Source organism: Quercus robur, chromosome 11, assembly GCF_932294415.1.
Source record: "Quercus robur chromosome 11, dhQueRobu3.1, whole genome shotgun sequence".
Taxonomy (NCBI): domain Eukaryota; kingdom Viridiplantae; phylum Streptophyta; class Magnoliopsida; order Fagales; family Fagaceae; genus Quercus; species Quercus robur.
In genome coordinates, this window is record NC_065544.1 from 55,142,474 (window position 1) to 55,156,810 (window position 14,337).

At 35.0% G+C, this 14,337-nt stretch overlaps 1 protein-coding gene and 1 long non-coding RNA gene across 2 annotated transcripts; both read right to left on the minus strand.

Annotated features, from left to right (window-relative positions):
• Positions 1-250: 250 nt before the first annotated feature.
• Positions 251-2,384, minus strand: LOC126707400 (uncharacterized). The gene is made up of 3 exons (XR_007648939.1): positions 2,183-2,384; positions 1,526-1,579; positions 251-547 (listed from the first exon to the last, which is right to left on the minus strand). It is a non-coding gene; the product is annotated as an uncharacterized LOC126707400 (long non-coding RNA).
• A 2,598-nt stretch (positions 2,385-4,982) lies between these two features.
• LOC126705262 (zinc finger BED domain-containing protein RICESLEEPER 1-like) lies at positions 4,983-7,082 on the minus strand. Its single transcript, XM_050404154.1, has 4 exons — positions 6,850-7,082; positions 5,756-6,648; positions 5,589-5,642; positions 4,983-5,014 (listed from the first exon to the last, which is right to left on the minus strand). The coding sequence occupies exons 1-4, from the start codon at positions 7,080-7,082 to the stop codon at positions 4,983-4,985; spliced, it is 1,212 nt and encodes a 403-aa protein (XP_050260111.1).
• Positions 7,083-14,337: the final 7,255 nt, after the last annotated feature.

Here is a 14,337-nt window from a genome sequence, read left to right on the forward strand (position 1 = left end):
ACACTAGCATTAACAAGATCCCTCATTTCCAAGTCTCATCATCACATGGAGAACAACCCTCTTGTGCAATATCAGTGAATTGAACCCGAGTCATATGTCACCCCTGACTTCCAATCAGCAGGAAGGACATGTTGTCACGCCCCAAACCCCAAAGGGTCCAAAACATGAGAGAGACGTCTCAAGTACCTGTAAATTTTTCCTTTTTGACAATTCAATCCACATAATTATTATCAAGTGCCAACAACAAGAATTATCATAATCATCCCATAGAATATACTTTCAGAGTAAGTCAGAGCTCTAAGCATTAATTACAAGGACCATAGGCCACAAAAGAATAGAGGTCTGAAAACAACAATTACATAACAACAGCTTATCCCAACAGTGGAAATACAGTCATAACCACTATAATATACAAAAGAATGAGTCAAGCCTAAACTAAGATGTACACCATCTAATATATCCATTACACAAAAATTCAGCCTCCATCAGTAGTTAGTCTAACTACTATTAGCCACCAAAAAGCTGTCTCAAAAGATTGTTGCCTACTCTGAAAAGTTATAAAAATAATGGAATAAGACAAAACCCAGTAAGTAGCATAATTAAAGGGGGTGGGGGAAATGCAAGTTTCATGATGGTAACAATTTACAAATCATGCTTTTAATTCGGGAGTTTCCAAATAGTTTCTACAAAACCATTTCCCAAAAATAATATGACAAGAATGAATAAATTGACACAGCACAAAACTTCTCAAAATGTTCTCATGAGATTACATACTATATATTCCTCAAAATATCTCAACATGAAACTACTTACTATACTGTGAGCAATAACAACACCGTTCCAAACTAGAAAATCTAACCCAAGGCCACATGATAATCGCCGACACAAAGCCGGAATTCATTGCCGACACAAAGCCGGAACTAAACTGCCGACACAAAGCCGGAATTCATCGCCGACACAAAGCCGGAACTAATAACCATCACAAAGACGGGTGCTAAGATACTAATGTCACACAGACTATAGTATCTAGCTAGGTAATCACCGAGTAATCACATGTCACAGCACAAGGGTAGAACATAAAGAGCTCACATAACTTTAATTCAAAATACATAATTTCACTTCTAAGTAGTTTCATAAAACATTTGAATGCCCAAGATCTTCACAAGGTTCTCAATGCCTTCAACTTATTTCTTGCCAAAGAGATTTTGTATTAACTTCCCAAATAACATAGGCCAAGATAAAGCATCTTTATATTTTTGCAAATAATGCAATAAATCCATAATACGCATTTTTTAGAATTTAATCAAAGATGCTAGTCTTTTCTTTGCTAACAAATCATGCAAATCCCCCATATGCAATAAGAATATGCATTTTCATATATAATCATATATATAGTAGGGTCATAACACAACACCTTTTAGAAAAACATAGTTCCACCATTAATTTTCCAAAATGTGTTTGACCCAAAAACAATATTTATAAGATATGGTTATTTTTCAAAAATACCCATTAAAAAGCTACTTACCTAGCAACCGCAAAATCCTAATTCTCCAAGCTCCAAGGGGAGATTAGCTAGAACCTAAACAATGTCAAGCAAATCTATCACAATGAGCACAAAGCTTGAAATTGTATCTAGCTACATATTAGGAATTGCCAAATAAGCACTAAATTAGGCAAGCCTAGATTTAGCCTCACAAATAATATTTTCCATCTCCAAAGTTTCTCAACCAATTACTTTACAAGACATAGACTCCCATTATACTTATGAATCATACAAGGTATTATTTCTAACATCAAAACCTCAATAATTTATAAATAGTTTCCACATGGTTTTCACAACATCATCAAGAGACCCATGACACCAAAATCACAATATCCTTTCAAACAAACAATTTAGATCTTAAACTAGCTCCAAATAAACCATAAAATTATATTCACAATTTATTTCACAAAATATACCTCAAAACCCCTAAATTTTCACCATAACAAGCCTTAGATACCCAACATTGGAAAAATCATGAACACACTCATCAAATACATCCACCAAGACCAAAACCCATATGTATAACACATGAATATCATTTCCAAAGCTCTTAAATCACATGAAAATCAATATTAAATCTTGGGTAAAATAACCTCAAATAAGAACATAATACTCATCAAAAGAGATTAAAAATTCTACCTCAATTAACTTGTGTGAAGATGTGATGTTCTTGAGGATTTTCTAGTGATTTTGCTGGAAAAATGGTAGGGGTGATGATGAGGAATGTACCGGTGGGAGGGTGAGGGAGAGGAGTGTGTGTATGTGTGTTGTGTTGACTGAAAAAGAAAAAGAAAAGGAGAACAAGAGTGGGAGTGACCGGCCAAAGAGAGAAAAGAGGGAGTGGATTGTGTAATGGGTAGTGGGGTTAGGTGGGGGCACATTTGGTCCACAAAAATTCTGACTTACCTTTTTTTTTTCTTTTTTTTCTTTTTTTTTAAAACTCATGGGATGTTACACATGTTGTGCCCAAATATACTTCCCATCATACCCTGCTGTGATCATAAACCGGAATTGCAATGCCCCTGATGGCACTCTACTTGTGTCCCAAACTGCCCCATAGTTGTGGCTCATGAAGACCCAGTTTGAAGAACCGACCTATGAAGATTGCAATAACAATATTACATCAGCATAGCTAAGCTCAAATCTCTCAATATTTGCTTACAATCCCATGTTTCAAAATGTCTTGGCCCTTACACTTCTGAGCCATGGCCATGAATTCCAATGTGTCATTTGTATTTATGTTGTGTTAGGTTGTATAATGGTGGCTAATTTCATGATAAATTTATGTTGTAATTTTGGGTTATGAATAATATTGCAATTGCGCTAAAGGGTGTTATTTGGATAGAAAATTAAAGTTGATATTTACTGTGCAAGATTGAATATTGTGTTGGGTCCCAAATAATATTATTACCAAAACTATAAATTCAAAATAGTAATCACACAAAAACAAAAATATTTATGTAGAAAACCCTTTATCCTTGAAAGGAAAAACCATGGGACAAATTCTGAGTAATTTTACTATTATCAAATCAATTACAATAATTCTTATGTATATCTCACGGTTAAAGAAAAATTTCTCTTATTTTGTTTTTTTTTTGTTCTCACATACATTCTTTTTGTGTCTCACGACTAAAGAAAAACCTCCTTGTTTCTCTTTGCTCTCACACACACACACATTAATTATCTCTCTGAAAGGTGGCAACACTTTACTTCCTCCATTTTATTATTTTTTTATTCCACGCACAACTCTCTCTTGGCTGTCTTCTTTTTCTCTAAATGGCTCCCTCTTGGCTACTCTCTTAATTCTCTTGTGCAGCTTCCTTTTTCTCTATTTTCTATTCAATATGCGGCACCTTTTTCTTCTTATGCGACACACCCTTGTTGCTACTATCTACCTTCTATAGCACACTAATCCTTGCTTTTATAAGCAAGTCTGCCGCCCCACATGAATCCTAGGAAAACATGGATTCCTAACACTACTTTAACTAGAATTCTTGTCATGCATGTGGCTAGTTGTTGGTTAACTTTGGACAGGCCCATTAAGAAGCTCTACTCTTATGTGGGCTAGACCATGATGCTTGATGCACCCAACAATCTCCCCCTTCAGCCCACCGATAAGGGGAGATTTTCAATCCAACTCTCCAATTCGAATCCATGCCAGTCAAGCCAACACCAGACTTGACCTTCTTTATTATCTTCACCAATACAAGAACACTTAATCAATATCAATACATTTCATTCTCAAAAACGTAATCTCATCTTGGATTTCTTTAATCCAATCCCTTGGCTCCCCCTCATCAGAAACCCAATCATTCTTGAAACTAACAATTCGATGTTCTCCAATAGTTCTCTTCCCACAAGGTTCAACAATATCTAATAAATGATATTGCTCCCCCTGCTCAAGACCTCCAAGGTCTTTCACTTGATCATCATCCTATGTAACTTTAGCATCTTCATATTCTTTATCACCTATCACTTCCTCTTCTGAACACTATTAGGCAATGAGAATTTCACCCTCTTGATATCATCACCTTCAATCCCAACTCTCTTCTTTGGAGTCTTCTCAAAATCTTTAATCTCATTGAACTTCTTCTTTCAAGTCTTCACATGAGTCTTATACATACTATAACAAGCATGCCTTTTTGCAACAATCAATGAACCCTTAGTAAGTTTCCATCTTCCACTACCAAAGTAGTTACAATAACCTACTCGATCCATAGTCAATGTAGAAGACACATTCATCCTTAAATCTAGAACATGTCGCACATCATTTAACATCACAATGCTACCAACATTGGTTTCGATGCACATATTACCAATTCCCACAATTTTTGGGTAACTCAAATGATCCATCTTTACTGTACCAAAATCTCTTGCTTCGTACATGATAAACAACCCCTTCGTAGGGATAACATGGTGGGAGTAGGGGTGTCCACGGGTCGGGCTGGGTCGGTTTTGGGCCCAAACTGTACTCGACCTGATTGAATCGGTTTTTTAAATTTGGGATCCATATTCGACCGAATATCGGGTCAGATCCGACATTTCGGGTAATCGGGTTATCCGGGTCGAAGTCATCGGTTTCACGAGTCTGGGCCTCAGATTGGGCCGGACTTTTTGCCATTGTTAAAATCACAGAAAATTCACTTTTTTGGGCCTTTTTACTTAATTAATTTTGAAATTTTGAAATAGAACTTCCAGTAGAACAAAACTAGACCTATTGGGCCATCAATCAGGACAAATCAAAAAGGCCCAAATAAGGCTTATTCATTTTATCACCTGTGATCAACACAACACACCAAAAAGTCTTTCTTATTTTTTAGTCACTTGTGATCTGAAACAAGAAGCACCTATCAATCCCAATACATAATCTTTCCCACATTAAGAACAAAAAATAAACACACAAAATAATATGTAATCTGTAAAACACCACAAAAGGCACCTAGGCAGTAAACTGCTTAACACCCATAAAACCTGCAAACCACAACAAATAATATTTCCAATTTTCCAGCAATAAAATAAATCACAACAGAATACTATACTGCAATATTCCAACAGATATATATACTTAGTAACATAAAGGCAGTCACTGCAAGTTTTTTGGGCAGTAACCCATAAGGCAAAAAGCTTGCTAGTTATACAATGTTCCAAGCTATATAATTAATTACAACAATCAAATACCATAGGTATTTCCAAAAAATAGCTTTTCCAAAGCATTGAATGACTACTCTATAGTTTATAAGTCTATAACTAATAGAAAAGAAAACCTATGAACTAAGATTTCTTTTCTATAAGTATTGACAGTTGAGTATTGTTACAAGTTAGAAAAGCAATATGTCCAAAAAAGCTTCCAAAATATTCCCAAAATGCTGCCTTCTTTACAAAATAATTTACCATCCTCCTACAATAGACAAAAAAATATTCAACAAACAATACATTAGTACCAACCAACTAGTAAGGAAACCAAGTTTATAATAGTAAGGGGCTATAAAGGCAGAATCATACCAAGTCAGTAATTAATCATCAATGCTAATCAAGGGTCGTTTGCCTGAAGTGGAACCCTTGCTTGAGCTGGTATTTGCTGTTGGTTGTTGATTTAAAACTAGAAAAGAATAGGAAATAAACACAATAAACACAAATAGATTAAATTTTGCTTGAATACATGAGACATTCAATAAAATTAATACACTAAGTTTCAGAATTTAAGCATATTACCTAAGTCAAGTAACTCCTTCTCCAATGCCTCAACATCATCCCTTGATTGGCGATGAGAAATTGGAACTGTGGCTTGAAGCCAATTTTGTGAACATACAAGGTTTTGAACCATGAGAGGAGATAGTGCACTTCGAAATGGATCAACAATTCGACCTCCAGTGCTAAATGCTGACTCAGATGCAACAGTGGAAACTGGCACAGCCAGCACATCCTTAACTACTTTAGACAACACTTGGTACCTATTACAATTGTCCCTCCACCACTCCAATATCTCAAAATTTGCATCCTTTCTACCATCACAGTTTTCAGCCAAATACCTCTCAAGCTCATTATTACAACCTACAGATTGCTCAACTTGCAAAAAACGTTCATATCGCGAGTGAACCATCACATATGGATCATTAGCATCAGTTTCTAATTCTGTCCTCTCACTCCCACTTTGATCTTGCACATTTGGTGAATGAATAGAAGTGTAAAAATTATACAACTTAAACAAAAGATCTTTCACCTTATCAACCATCACTTCTGCAACTGCATTCCCATAAATTTCAGAAAATGAAAACTTCAAAAACCTCAATTTTTTTCGTGGATCAAAGACCACAGCCACATACAAAAGAGGATTAATTTTCTCCCCTTCCCCCCAATACTTCTCAAACTTAGTTTGCATGTTTGTGGCTGTGCTTTTCAAGAGAGTGTTTTGGGATTTAACTAAATTGGAAATACTCTCCTGAATAACAAATATCTCATCATAGAAGGCATTTGAAGTAACATACAATGAACCAGAAAATTTCTTTGTTGCATTATAAAACAACCTTAAGAAAGTCACAAATGCCCTACAATTTTGGAAATCAGTCATACATGGAGACCCTAAACCACCACTATCTTCCTTGGTCCTAAAATACAACGAATAACCATCATCTTCAAAATCCATTCAGAGGAACACTTTCTCAAATTTTTCAGCAATTTCTAACATGATATAGGTCGAGTTCCACCTAGTAGGTACATCTAGACTGAGAAGACTCTTGGACTCCATACCTAACCTCTCCATAAAACTCCTAAAAGTTTGACTTCTATTGGGTGAGGACTTCACATACCTCACAGCTTCACGCACCTTAGCAACATATGCATCTATCTCTTTTAAACCCTCCCCCACAATGAGATTTAGGATATGGGCACAACACCTCATGTGCATGTACTCATTTCCTAAAACTGCCCCATTCCAATCTTTAGTCACCCTTTGCAAAAATTTAATTGTTGTTAAATTTGAACTAGCATTATCCACCGTCAAGGTGAATATCCCATCAATACCCCACTCACGCAATGACATCTCAATCTTTCTACCTATAGTCTCCCCCTTGTGGTCTTCAACTTGACAAAAATTTAGAATTCTCTTATGCAATTCCAAGCATCATCAATAAAGTGACAAGTCAGACACATATAATTTAAATTTTGAATAGAAGTCCATGTGTCCGTAGTGAGACACACCCTACAGCCCTTCAAGGATTTCCTTAGCTTCTCTCTCTCACTATTATAAATGCCAATCACATCCCTATCCACAGTTTGACGAGATGGGATATCCTTTAATCTAAGCTTAGGTTGTAAGGTACTTACAAATTTCTTAAACCCATACCCCTCGACATACCTAAAAGGCAACTCATCAATTATAACCATTTCGGCCAATGCCTTTCTAGAAGCCTCAACAGAAAAGGATGTTGACACAAGGTGGAATCCGTCTTCTCCATCCTTTTTGGGTACAAAAGCTAATGTTTTCTACCCTCTAACTACATCTTCTCTATTAGGGTTCTTGGGACATATTAGCACATGAGCTAACAAATTACTAGTACCACAACTCTTACTATCAGCATTATAAGATTTTTGACAATAATTACAGATAGCCTTAGTTTTACTAGTATCACCCTCACCTATCTTTACTTTTTCAAAGTGGCCCCAAACAACAGACTTTTTCCTACCACTACAACCACCACTAACAAGAGCTATCATACTCACTTGGCATGGTGGAACTGGGGTAACTCAGAAGCAGCAGCTGCTTCAGCTTGGGTAGCAGCAGAATCTTCAACTTGGGTGGGAATAGCACCATCATCTTCTGTAGCAGCTGGTGTTTGGACAGAGGGTTCATTAGTGTTGGTTTCCATGACCTAAAAAAACAAAGATACATATTAGCAAACTAGAGTAACAAGTATAATTAATAGCTTTAATAATAATAATAATAATAAATAATAACCACACACACCAAAAAGGAAAACCAGTATCCTGGAACCACACATTTTAATAAACATAATCAAAAGAGATTATTAGAAAGAAAGATCACATATCTCTTCTTAGCAAGATCACAGATAACTCAATGAAGTAAATTAATTAGGGACATGCAAGATCACAGATCTCTTCTTAGCAGTGACAAATTGCATGATCATACTAATCACATCATAACAATCTTCTCATACAAGGCAAGGTAAATATTCTAAAACTTTAAAAACAAAGCAAGGTAAACTAAAACTTCCATAAGATGCTATAACCAAAATGTTAAATAAACCTTGTCTAATTTGGGCAGTATAGAACATACAAAGCTACAAACTAATAAAAGCAAAATCAAAAGCATCTGCAAGCCACATTAATGCAACTCTCATGAATTAAATTCAAAAGTTTCCCTTTCAACATTCTATTAATCACATCATAACAATCTTCTCATACAAAGCAAGGTAAATGTTCTAAAACTTTAAAAACAACTCTCATGAATTACATTCAATAGTTTCCCTTTCAACATTCTATTTATCATTTAAATTACTCTGCCCCTTTTGTAAAAAGAAATATCAAACAACCACCACAATCAACTAATCACATCATAACAATCTTCTCATACAAAGCAAGGTAAATGTTCTAAAACTTTAAAAACAACCCTCATGAATTACATTCAATAGTTTCCCTTTCAACATTCTATTTATCATTTAAATTACTCTGCCCCTTTTGTAAAAAGAAATATCAAACAACCACCACAATCAACTAATCACATCATAACAATCTTCTCATACAAAGCAAGGTAAATGTTCTAAAACTTTAAAAACAACCCTCATGAATTACATTCAATAGTTTCCCTTTCAACATTCTATTTATCATTTAAATTACTTTGCCCCTTTTGTAAAAAGAAATATCAAACAACCACCACAATCAACTAATCACATCATAACAATCTTCTCATACAAAGCAAGGTAAATGTTCTAAAACTTTAAAAACAACCCTCATGAATTACATTCAATAGTTTCCCTTTCAACATTCTATTTATCATTTAAATTACTCTGCCCCTTTTGTAAAAAGAAATATCAAACAACCACCACAATCAACTAAATCACATCATAACAATCTTCTCATACAAAGCAAGGTAAATGTTCTAAAACTTTAAAAACAACCCTCATGAATTACATTCAATAGTTTCCCTTTCAACATTCTATTTATCATTTAAATTACTCTGCCCCTTTTGTAAAAAGAAATATCAAACAACCACCACAATCAACTAAATCACATCGTAACAATCTTCTCATACAAAGCAAGGTAAATGTTCTAAAACTTTAAAAACAACCCTCATGAATTACATTCAATAGTTTCCCTTTCAACATTCTATTTATCATTTAAATTACTTTGCCCCTTTTGTAAAAAGAAATATCAAACAACCACCACAATCACTACATTTTTTTTTTTTTTACTAAATACAAAGGAAAGCAGAAACCATACCTTGAAGAAAACCGTGGGTGTATGGGTTTCAAACTTGAGGGCAGATAATGATACTTGGATTCAACTTTCAATCTTGAATAAAATTAAAACAAGATCAAAATTGATTAAAGAAAAGAAAAAAGAACAAAAGTAAAATAGTTAGGATCTCTAAGTTTTAAATACAAAGGAAAGCAAAAACTACCTTGAAGAAAACCGTGGGTGTATGGGTTTCAAACTTCAGAGCAGATAATGATACTTGGAGACTGGAGTCAGCTTTCAATCCTGTATAAAACTAAAACAAGATCAAAATTGATTTAAGAAAAGAACAAAAGTAAAATAGTTAGGGTTTCTAAGTTATTTTTAGTTAGGGTTTCATAGTATGAATCTGATTTTAACATTTGATTATTTGATTTTAACATAGGGTTTCATAGGATTATTTGATTTTAACATTTGATTTCCATCACAAATGAAACCAACGAGACTAACAAAAAAGAAAGATAAGAAACAAAGAAAAATTACCTTACTGACTTCGTGAAGAGTACATGGGGTGAGGACTCCGGCGGTAGCTATGGAGAGAGGAGTGGACAGCGGCGGTGGCACTAGGCGTTGGAGGCGGAGAGGGGACTGGGTAAAGGCATTGGAGGCGGCTAGGGTTTGTTCTTTAGAATTTGGATTTGGAGAAGCAGTAGTTTGGATTTGGGGAAACGGTTTAGACTTTATAGAGTGTGAGATTGTGAAAGTTTGAGAGAGTTTGAGAAAGCAGGTAAAGAACTGAGAGTGTGAGACTGAAGAAGTGAAGACTGAAGAGGTGAGGAAGAGTGAAAAGGGAAGGAGAAGGCGTGAATGGGAAGCCATGTCCATGACCTGACCTCTGCCTTTGAAGTGAAAACTGAAGAAGAGTGAAGACTGAAGAGTAGTGGCTTGAATCCATTTGAGTCTTTGAGATATCAGATCTTTCCCCTTTATTTCTCACCATTAGATTGGCTCTCCATCTTGGATTCTAACCGTTGATTAAAAATGGGTTATTATGCCACTGTAACCGGTCATTTCATGCTCAGTTGAGTCAGTTTTACTCTCATCAACACCCTTCATTTTAAATTTTAATTTGAGATGAACTGCTGATACTTATGTTGGGAACGTGTGAGGGAAATCTGGGGTTGGCATTGCTGATTTGCTGGGCATGGGCTATCTGGCCACATGTCAAATCTACTTTTTTTTTATTATAAATAATTCGGTCGGTTCAGATTTTCTGGGTGAAATATTTTGAAACCCGGGTCCGATCCGAACTATTCGGATTTTTTAAATGCCAATCCGTGACCGACCGTGGAGTAGATTCGGAGCCACCCGTGGACCTTCAGTTCGGGCGGGCAGGTCGGTTGATGCGGGTCCTTGGACACCCCTAGGTGGGAGGCTGCAAAATCAATATCCCACTCAACATTATTATTAGCAACATGCTTACACTTTTGCTGTTCAACAAAAAGCACCACAACACCCTCTACAATCACAACAACTATAGTATTTTTCTCACTATCATTCTTTCCATCTTTTCCTTTAGTTTTTTCTTTATTCCAATACCAACAATCTCTTCTTATATGGTCCTTTTTTCCCACAATAGAAGCATTCTCTAGTTTCCTTAAACTGAGATCGATCTCTTGATTGTGACCTACTATTGAATTTTTGATTATTAGGTCTTCTGCTTCTACCTTTGCTCTTGTTCTCCATGACAAAAGCTTGATCTTGTGCATTGTCTATATTCACATCTCTCCTGTTAACCTCTTCACATAAAATCAAATCTTGAATCATCATATTTGAGTTTGTTTTTTCCTACAGAATTACTCACTATCATTATCATGGCTTCCCAACTGTTTGGTAAAGAAGCTAAAAGAATCAATGCACGAACCTCACCATCAAATACAATTTCTATCGAGGATAATTGTATTGAACTCATTCAGATGCTGCACTATAGGAGTGCCTTTTGCCTTCTTTAGATTAATCAGCTTCTTCATCAGATGCACATTGTTGTTAACCAACGACTTTTCATACATGCCAGACAAAGCTGTCATTAAATCCACTATGGTATTTTCCTTCACAACATTGTGCGCAATTAATCTTTATAAAGTTAATCGAATTACTCCCAATACCTGTCTATCAAGAAGGTTCCAGCCTTCATCCTTCATAGTTTCAAGTTTCTTCCCCAAAAGAGGAAAATGCAACTTCTTCCCATAGAGATAATGTTCTATCTACATCCTCCAATACCCAAAGTCTATTCTATCAAATTTCTCTATTCCTGAAACCTTGCCTTCTTCTCCAGACATCGCTTCCACTCAAACCTTAGCTTTGATACTACTTGATGGGTCCCGAATAATATTATTACCAAAACTATCAATTCAAAATAATAATCACACACAAAAACACAAACATTTACATGAAAAACCCTTTACCCTCAAAATGAAAAACCACGGGACAAATTCTGAATAATTTCATTATTATCAAATCAATTACAATAATTCTCGTGTATGTCTCACGGTTAAAGAAAAATCTCTCTTATTTTTTATTTTTTATTTATTTTTGTTCTCACATATACTCTTTTTGTGTCTCACGGCTAAAGAAAAACCTCATTATTTTTCTTTGCTCTCACACACACACTAATTATCTCTCTGAAAGGTGACAACACTTTACTCTCTCATTTTAATTTTCTTCTCCACCTATAGTTCTCTCTTGGTTGTCTTCTTTTTCTCTAAGTGGCTCCCTTTTGGCTTCTCTCTCAATTCTCTTGTGCGGCTTCCTCTTTCACTATTTTCTATTCAATATGCGGCCCCTTTTTCTTATGCGACACACCCTTGTTGTTGTTATCTACCTTATGCAACAAACTAATCCTTGCTTTTATAAGCAAGTCTGCCACCCCACATGAATCCTAAGAACACATGGATTCCTAACACTACTTTAACTAGAATTCTTGTCATGCACATTTTCATGCACGTGGCTAGTTGTTGGCTAACTTTGGACAAGCCCATTAAGAAGTTCTACTCTTATGTAGGCTAAACCATGGTGCTTGATGCACCCAAAAATTTTTCAAGGAAGAATTATGAATTTATCAAGCGAAATCGGAGTTTGACAAAAAGTCTCATTAGACCTTTAGTATTAATGGAGGAAAATAGGTAAAATGCTATATTTAACAACTATATATAACAAAAATGGAACAAAAGGCTACTGCATCAGTGGAGCAAAAACCATATTTTTTTGCCGTTGAGCTACAGTGCACATCCAAGACTGTAGCTATGATGGTAAAAAAAAAAAAAAAAAAAACAATATTTTATTAAAAGATATATTATTTTATTATGTTAGTGGTGGTGGTTGTTGTTTATTGTAGTAGATATATTATTTTATTGTGTCGAATGTTAAAATAAAACCACTGATGGTGAGTGTTTTGTAAAGCAAAATTGACGCAAAATAGTAAAATAGATAAAGTAGTTTTTTATAGTGCCAAATTGCTAAATTTTTTGGCAACTTTGGCACCACCAATGTTGATTCTCTTAGAGACTCAGTCAAGTGAACCATATTATGGAAAGCACTGACCTTACTTTCCACGGCTATTTTTGTAGCTACATCAAGCTCAAATCGTATTGGTATGTGTGAACCTTATTTTAACCCTAATTACTATAGATAAAGACAACTACAAAAATAAAGAGAAAACCTAGAGAGATCGAGAATCTATTGTCTTCCAAGAACTCTCCATTGAATACCCTTGGGAGTACTATTGTTTTAACATCTTAATCACTACTGTGTTGTTCGACCTTGATCACGGAAGCACAAAGACAAACCCAAATCTTCAAGATCTTGGAATGATCAATAGATCAATCTGCAATCGGCGCGATTGTTTGTGAAGCGGATCAAGTAAAAGGTGTTAAGGCATGAGTTTATAGTAACTATAGCAGGACAAGAAGATTTACAGTGTCGAATTACATGTACAAGGATGTTGTATGACTAAAGTCTATACTGCAACAACCTTTTATTAGTTGCTTTGTCTTTTGGATTTTGATCTAACCATGTTTTTACTTTGTTTAATTACAGGGTTTTCACGTCATGAAGAATTATGTCTCTCAAGTGATTGTGATTGTGTATTTAGTTTACATTATTTTTTTAATTGAAACTTGGGCTAATTAACTACGTTGAAATATTCTAGTTGAGTTAATTTGTTAAAAATTGGGAATTTAGCCATATAGGGTCCTAATTTTTTTTTTTTTTTAAATGAATAAGTCAAAAGCCTCTTTTGAGCTACTATATAATATTAACGTATGGTTGTTTATTTATGTGTTAAAAAAAATATATTAAAGAGTTTTTATTTTTTATTTTTTTTATTTATATGAATATATTGAAGAGTTGAATGTTAATGCTCGAATTAAGATATTATTTATAATATATTAAAGTTTGGGGGTATAAATACATTTATAATTTTGGGTAGATAAGTGTAATTAATCCAATAGTCAGTACTACCTCTTACTTGAAATCAATCATTATAAATAAATTAATTAATAAAATCTAAACTTTTTCTAGCATCGCATGAATGGGGTTACAATTCATCTCGTAGTTTGGGATGAAGTGAGACATGCATGTTCTAGACGCATGGTCCCTGGTACGTATGGCAGTATCAGGGAGTATCAGTATCTGCAAGTATCACAGTAGTATATATTTTCATTCACTCACTCAGCCTCAAGTCCAAGAACTAAACATGTGGGGGGAGTGTTGTGCGGTGAAAAAGGCAGAGAATGGCATGGCCATTAATTCAACATGGTCGGAGAGGCCACAATCAAGTGACGATACAAAACAGTGAAGTCTGTAAATATATATGCAACCCCTGG

Excerpts from the sequence above, each read along its gene's own strand:
- LOC126705262 (XM_050404154.1), bottom strand. The coding sequence starts at position 7,082 with ATGTCATTGCGTGAGTGGGGTATTGATGGGATATTCACCTTGACGGTG. Across the intron at positions 5,643-5,755 it reads GAAGGAGTTACTTGACTTAG|TTTTAAATCAACAACCAACA; the intron begins GTAATATGCTTA and ends ATTCTTTTCTAG. Across the intron at positions 5,015-5,588 it reads AAGCAAGGGTTCCACTTCAG|GTTTTATGGGTGTTAAGCAG; the intron begins GCAAACGACCCT and ends TGTGGTTTGCAG.